General features: G+C 36.2%; 1 protein-coding gene across 1 annotated transcript; it reads right to left on the reverse strand.

Moving 5' to 3' along the window:
* Positions 1-3,875: 3,875 nt before the first annotated feature.
* LOC107952024 (zinc finger protein GAI-ASSOCIATED FACTOR 1) lies at positions 3,876-6,776 on the reverse strand. Its single transcript, XM_016887263.2, has 3 exons — positions 6,346-6,776; positions 5,367-5,763; positions 3,876-5,280 (listed from the first exon to the last, which is right to left on the reverse strand). Exons 1-3 carry the CDS (start codon positions 6,524-6,526, stop codon positions 4,233-4,235), a joined length of 1,626 nt encoding a protein of 541 aa, XP_016742752.1. The 5' UTR covers positions 6,527-6,776; the 3' UTR covers positions 3,876-4,232.
* Between the last annotated feature and the right edge of the window lie 992 nt (positions 6,777-7,768).

Below are 7,768 nucleotides of genomic sequence, written 5' to 3' on the forward strand. Positions count from 1 at the left end.
ACCTTTTGATGCTTACTGTTTTTGAATTCCATACATGTCCTAAGCCTTAGAACGTTACAAGCCGAAAAGCCATATGTGACCTAAGTATCCTCATACATGAATGAACATCATACTAAACATTCACATAAATGTCTATTTGCATTCAGCTCGGATAATCAAAGTACTTGTATGATTTGTTGATAGATTCCTATAAGTGAGAACCTTAATACTTGTATATTTTGTAACATATCAAAGGTGGTAAGTCAACTACTCATCATGTTGAAATTGTTAGTAAACATGAAAAGCCTAAGTCATATGCTTCAAAATCAATATTTGTACCATACTTGCTCAATGGTTGTTAACTTCATTGTGTAATTTTTATTTATGTTGCTTAAGAACCAGCAATGACTTAAATATTGGGGAGTTTGATCTGCCATAATTTAGTGTAGTAGATTAAACTAGCTTTTGCATTTAAGGAGCTTGAATACAAGTATTTTCATTATGTTTTAATTCAATTTCTTTAGTTTTGTTTACATTCAATAAAATGTGCACATCGAGTCTTTTATTAACCTTAAAAGCCAAATGAGGCCTAAGGGAGAGCTAACGTACTTTATGAATATGCAGGAGACCATTAGGGGTCATTTTGGGTCAATACTGGACGTTATGTCGCAATATGGCGTATCCAGTGTCTCAACATAGAGAGCAGAATAGAGAAAGTGAGAAATTGCCTTCAATGTCGTGACACAGGCTGAGGGTGTCGGGACATACCCTTGAAGATGGCTACAGAGGGACATGCTGGTTGCTACGTCATGACACAGGTCTTAGTGTGTCGTGACATTGACTCTATGATGAGATTAAAACACGAAACATGGATGTTTTGGTCTGCACAATCGAACCTAAAGCTCAGGAACGTTAACTATCCTAGGCTACAAACGATGGCTATCTAAAGGCTAAAAATAGACCTCTCAGGCACACATTGTAGACATCATTCCATTAGCTTAGATTCTTTCTTTAGGTTTAAATTTGCTCTCTTGCTTCCTTAGGTTTTTATAATTTTAGTTTATTTGTTTTCTTCAAGAGATCTGATTGTAAAGGAAATCAATTTATGTGGATTCACTTTATTCATCAATATCAATCAGGCTTTCTTAAACTATCTATTTCAATTCATTCTCTATGATTAATTCTTCCATTCTTTCTATATTGTTTATAAAAGTCATGAGGAACTAATCCGTCTATGAGGGATCAATGAGTGGAGGCATGATCTCTTAACTATTTTGTAGGGGTACGAAATAGATCAACTGTTTGGAAAAGGAGGAACGTGAAACAATCCCTAATCATGACAACCCTGGGAAGTTATCAAGGTAGGAATTAACCCAAAATTGACATTGCCCATTCGTGAACACCTGTACCCCAAGCTAGTCTGGACTGTGAGGTCAGAAGATAAGTAGTTCTTGCTAACTCATTATGTTAGTGGAAAAGCGGAAGATCTTGCTAGGGTAGCAACTAGTTGGTTGACAAGGAACCCGAGATAACAGTTAATTAAGATTGCCAAAGCAAGATGATCACCTATCCTCAGATTTGATTCACTTTATCTATCTCTATCTCTTGCAATTTTAATTCTTTTTTTATGTTATTTTATTTTATTATTCTACAAATCTTAAACATATTTCTTATTTTACTCTCATACTATAATTGATATAAAGTATTAATTAGATCTTTAATTTTTTAGGTTAAGATTGATTTAGTACTGGCTTCACTTGGGTACGATCCTCGGAGTACTCACATATTTCGTTGTAAAATCTATGTTACAACTTGACCCGTATACTTGCGGATACTGCATCATAACTCTCTATTTTATAGTAGTATTCACATTCTGGACATTAGTACGTCTGGAGGTAGTCAGTAGTATATAATGGATTTCACTTATCGACTCATTTCAATATCGGTCATGATTTGGATGAATAAATGAAAAAAATAAGTGGAGAGTTGTCCGAAGGAGTACACGCAACTCTCACCTGTGATGCAAGGTTCTTTTGTTTAATATTAACTTGATGCGTGTCTATGTTATGAAAATTACGCCCCTTTTATAAGAGAATTATGTAGGGAGAAAGAGAATACACGCTATGAATTTCATTTATGAATGAACATATTCGTTGCATATTGTATGGTGTAAATAATTTTACTCAAGGGAATAGGAAAGTTGTTAGAGAAAGCTCGCTCAGCTGGGGGGCTTTCCTGCAAAAAAGCCCAACGCTTCGAATAATTCAAACACTTTAAACACGTTTAGAATATGTTCTAGCACAATTTGAAGGTTTTTCTTTGCAAACAGACCCTTCCCTGCGGCTATAAAATGGCTCATACACACCAAGCTTCATCATCCCTTAGTAATATAATTTCTCCCCAATCCTCTCCATTTCTCCAATATAAACCATTTCCTGATATTAAAAATTTTGATTACTAAAAATATTTGGTTTACGTTCTAGGTATTCTTAAGTTGTCATTGATGCAATACTGCTCTAAGCCTCACATGTTTCATATATCATGCTGAGATGGGATCATTGTCTCCGGAGCTTATACTAGGAAAGTTAGTTATGGGGTGATTTTTCTTTCTATGGTCAAGGGTGGAAGTTAACGTGAAGGTCTCAATCAACTGTCATTATACGGTAATGGAATGGGGTATAATGGGGGAGCCAGTTGACAATCGTTACGTAGCCACTAGTTCAATCTTTTCGAATACCCGAAAATGATGCTCTATGAATACCATATAGAAGTTTGATGACATATTCATACAGAAAAACTCTAGGTCTTCCCGCTATAACTGGTGTAATTTTTTTCTCTATTTCTAGACAACCAGTACCTTTAACCTTCCTTCTTATTCAAAGGCTAGTATCGCCGTAGATGCAAGAGGATTTTCAAGCGAGGAGCGACTGTTGTGGTGCAGTAAAAGTGATGCTCCTTTCGGGGCGATGATAATTTTTGTTATTATAACTGCTACCTTGTCGACCTGAGTTTGACTTCTACTGTGCCAGAACATCTACTCTCCTCCTGAGAGCTCTCTTGTGTCCACATCGGTTTCAGCCTTCAAACAAGAATAACATGTTAAAGATACTGACTGCTTCGAAATAGAGAAAAAAATTATGTTAATTACACCGAAAGTTCCTATAGTTTTTCCGTATGATTATGACATAAATATTATGTATAGTATATCTAAGGCATTATTTGCGGGTATCCAAAAAGCTTAAACTCCTGACCGCGTAACGACCGTCACCGGGCTCCAGATTATACTCGAACCCGTGACCACATCATGGTCGCCAACTAGGACTTCCACCTAGATTTCGACCTCTAATCGTATCAAACACTGTCGTCCCTAAAACCTAATTTCCCTAAGATGGATTTCTCAGGTGATGGTCCTATCCAGCCATGACATATGAAATGTATGTGTGCTGAGGCGCGTTATCACATCCCCGACCTCTCAAAACTACCTAAGAACTTCCGTCATTTTAGTCAAAAACCCTGAACACTTTTAAAATATCCTAAACCCTAAAAAATCCTAAACATAACCTTAACCCTAATAAAATAAAAACCCTACTAAAAAAACCCTAACCTCGGAGAGAAATGAAAAGCGCATCTAGTTGAGCCCGCTTTGCCATCTATGCAGAAAGTGCACCAAATTAGACACACTTCCCATTTTTCTATTCTAAAATCGATATATTTCTCTAATTAATTTAAACACTGAGCTAAATGCCTAATTAATTAAAAAAAAGCCTGTATACCTTATTTTGCCAAATATATTATTATAACGAAACACATGCATGTTATAAAGAGTCTCATTTTATATAATTTTGCAGATAATGATGTGTAAAAGGTGGAGATAGTGGAAAACACAGTTTCCAATGGCAAGGGGTCCAAACAAGTCGTATAATATTTTAAGATTACAGTGGTCTTGTATCGGCTCTTCTTTTTCTCGGTACAAACTACGAACTGGCTGTGCTGTAACTAGCTTACAAAACAAAAGGTGCTTCATATTTGTTGTTTGTTTCAAACTTCTAAGAAAATTTGGGTAGAAACCAGGTTATTTTTCTTTTTTTTTTATCACAGTGCAGAAATTAGGTTCCTTAATTCATTCAATGAACTGAAAAATTCAAGGCCCCATAGTTTGTCGACGGATAAAGCGGGTGTGAAGGAACCAATGTTGCCATCTCAGCGTCGTCACCATAAACGAGTAAGAACATCTCAATAAGAACCTGTAGCTCTTAAACTTCCCATATAGGCTTTTCGATAGCTGAATCCCCATGTGAGAGCTGTTGCTGCAGGTGGAAAGGGTTTATCATTGGCGGTCTTTGTTGGCTTATTGCTTCCAGTTCCATTCTTTGTTGTTGTTGTTGCTGCTGCTCATGTAAACTGTTTGGCCTTGACCCTCCAATCCCCATAAAATCAAGGGTCGTCATGTTACTTCCTCCATTGCCATTGCTTGTTCCAAACATTGCTGCTGGTAACTGAGTTCTTCCTTGTAACAAGCTAGAGCTACCACTATCTTCCTGTTCTATGCTCTGCATCAAGCCTACTTGGTTTCGGTCATCTCCGTTAATGAATATGTTAGTGAACATTCCCATTTCATTCATTGCTGAGCTTCCGGTGGCAGCTGTGAAAAGTTGGGCCATTTCACTGGGGCTTTTCTGCATGAACGGGTTGGAGAATCCTCCGGCCTCGCTGATCATGCTTGTCTGATCGGTTTGGGACGGGAAGTGATCGTAAGATGTGTTCTGCTGCTGAATTCCACCGAATGATGGTGGTCTAATGGTCTGCTCAGGACCTGCCATGCTACTAGCAAAGCTTTTTTGCATCATGGGTGAGTTTATACTATTACTTGCAGTTGCACCCATTTGGGCTGCTTTCTGTAATAAGGCTGTTGCCGACATGATTGGGCAACCATTTTTGCTGTCCTGCAAATAGTTGAGTCCAGATGAGCTATTTGAACTAAGCTGCAGGCTAGAGGAGGCCGAGGAAACACTTCTCGGGCCGCCAAATAGGCTGCTCGAGTTACTTGAAAACATGCCTCCTCCCATGTTCATGGACATAAACGGCATTGGCACTAGCTCTTGGGGATGGGATTTGAGTGGGGATTTCGGGTCAAAGTTGCCTAAATCGGATATTCCATTGCTTGTTTGCATTGATGATATAAGCTCAGGGATTTGGTTTTGCATGTTTGATCCCATGTTGTTCATTATCCCTTGGTTTACCTTGTTGTTTTCTTCAGCTAATGCATCGCAGAAAGCCCTGTGGGTGATAAAGCTATCCCTCCTGCACCAAGAATTAGAATTTGGTATAGCTTCATACATACATATATATAGATACAGATATAGGTATGATATAGGCATGTTATGAACCTTGAAAAGATGGTTCCACAATCACATTTGTATTCCCTGGTACCACAAGTCTTTTGATGAGCTTTCCAATCAGATTGCACAGCATATTTCTTAGAGCACTTGTCGCATTTCCACTTCTTCTCACCATGCTTACGGCTGAAATGCTTCTTGATTCCCGTAAGGTCTCCAAGTGCACGAGCCGGGTTGTGGTGGACGCAGGTCGGTTCCGGGCATATGTACACTCGTTTCTTGACCTCAGTGGTTGTCCTTTGCTTTAGCTTCCATGGAAGATTGTGACCTCTTCGATGCAATTGCAAGTTTTGGTCCCTTTGGAACCCCTTGTTGCATATCTCACATACAAATCGATTTGTTGCCATAAGGGTTGTTGGTGATAAAGCAATAACTTCAGCATTCGGATCTGATCCAAACAGCAATTATGCAATTAGCTCTAAAAAAACAAAGAATTATGCATTCTTTTGTATAATCTAAGCTATAGGATTACTTTGACACTAAAGAACCAATGGCCCAAATGCAACAGTCAAAAACAAAAAGAGAAGTAAAAGGTACAATCAAGCAAAAAGTTCTTTACAATTATTGTAATCTCATAGCAATAATTGAACACTTTATACAAAAAATTAACAATTAATCTCTTCATTGAGAAAGGCAATCGAATCAATACTCAAAACATCAAGGTTCTTACTACTCGACTCAACATGCATCCGGTTATGATCAGCTATTATTTCTTGGGACATACCCCATCAGAACACTTGTTCTTTTCTCTGATAAAATTTAGCTTTGACATGCATGCTTCTATCATATGTAAAACTCAAACCCCATGCATGTGTTCAAAACCAAAAAATTCCAGTACATCAGTTAAACATTTCATCAGAACTTTCCTTGTGACATAATATGAAATATGCAACCAGAACTAGGTAATAACTTATGATAGAAGAAAGCATAATTAGGATTGATTTGGGGAATGAATTATATATATAATTGCCTGGAGTTCCTGGTAAATTTCTCTTCTTCTTAACAGCTTGCTGTGAACCATTATTACTGTTAGAAGCAGCAGAAGGTCCTGAACCAGAGGCAGCAAAGTTGTTTTGCAATAGCTGTTTCTGCTGTTGGACTTCCTCTCCCGAAGAGAAGCTTCCATCATCATCACCAGACATATTTGACATTTAAAATTGAGAGTAGTAGAAGATGTATTGATAAAAACACAAAGCTTGTCGGTTCCCTTTTTCCTTGGCTCTAGATCTTTGTTGTTGTTGGTGCTGGAGCAGTAACTGAAAGTGGGGCTTGTTTTTTTGGTGAACATAAAAATTCAGGAATGTGGTGCTATGTAGAGGAAGACAAAAACCCAGGAAAGTCTTCCCTTGATTTCTGGTGAAAGAAAAGGGGTTTAGCTGCTGCCACAAATATCAGTAACATTGGAACCCCCTCTTCTTTGGCTTTATATATAATTAAACTTATATATATTGAAAAGGACAACTATATAGAAATTACCCCTTTGTTGTTAATCTAATTCCCATTCTCTTTCTTAGTTAATTCTTTTTATTTACTAGTTTTATATTACAGGTTTTTTGTTGGTGAATATAATAGGTTAATATTGTTTATTTTTTAATTAAATTTTTATTAAATAGTTTTTTCTATTTTGATGTATAATTGTTTCAAAGTTGTATTATTTAAAATTGTATATGGATTACGGTGAAGGTTTTGAGTTTTGAATACTCAATTGTATGGGATGGTGAATTTTAGTTTGGATTGTACTTAGTTTATTTGTATTGTAATAGTTTGAATATATATATATATTTTTATCATTCAGATAGTTTCTTGTACTGTAATAGTTTGATATTTGGAGTTTTATTTTTTAATGTTTGATGCTTCTAATTACTCATAAGTATATTAATATATATATTAATTGTATTGTACTTGTAACACTTATAAAAATTTATGTAAAAAAAGATTATTGAATTTATATTAAAGTAGCGAAGTTATCAAAATTATGAAAAATGTTACGGCTGAAATTATAGTATACTATCCAAATTTATGTAAATTATAAATGAAAAAATTGTGTTAGGACTAAAGCTTTTGGAAAATGTCGACATTGGATATTGAAAACTGGTAGGTGTCCACATCTTAATAATAACAATAATACTAATCTTTAAAATTATTTGTATATATATAGATATAAGTCCCTGAAATAATAAATTGCAAAAGCAAATATTGGGCATATTCTATGATATATACCAAGTCAATATATAGATAAATATAAGAAGATGTCATTGTTGCTGAAAATGTGCCGAATCCTGTTTGTCCCTTTTGATCCAAGGGATGGAGGAAACTAAACAAGTGAGTTTCCAGAGCTTCAGTTTCTTTATTAACTTATGAGGTTGCTGCTTTGTTTTCTAGGTACAACTTGA

Source organism: Gossypium hirsutum, chromosome A08 (genome assembly GCF_007990345.1).
Source record: "Gossypium hirsutum isolate 1008001.06 chromosome A08, Gossypium_hirsutum_v2.1, whole genome shotgun sequence".
Taxonomy (NCBI): domain Eukaryota; kingdom Viridiplantae; phylum Streptophyta; class Magnoliopsida; order Malvales; family Malvaceae; genus Gossypium; species Gossypium hirsutum.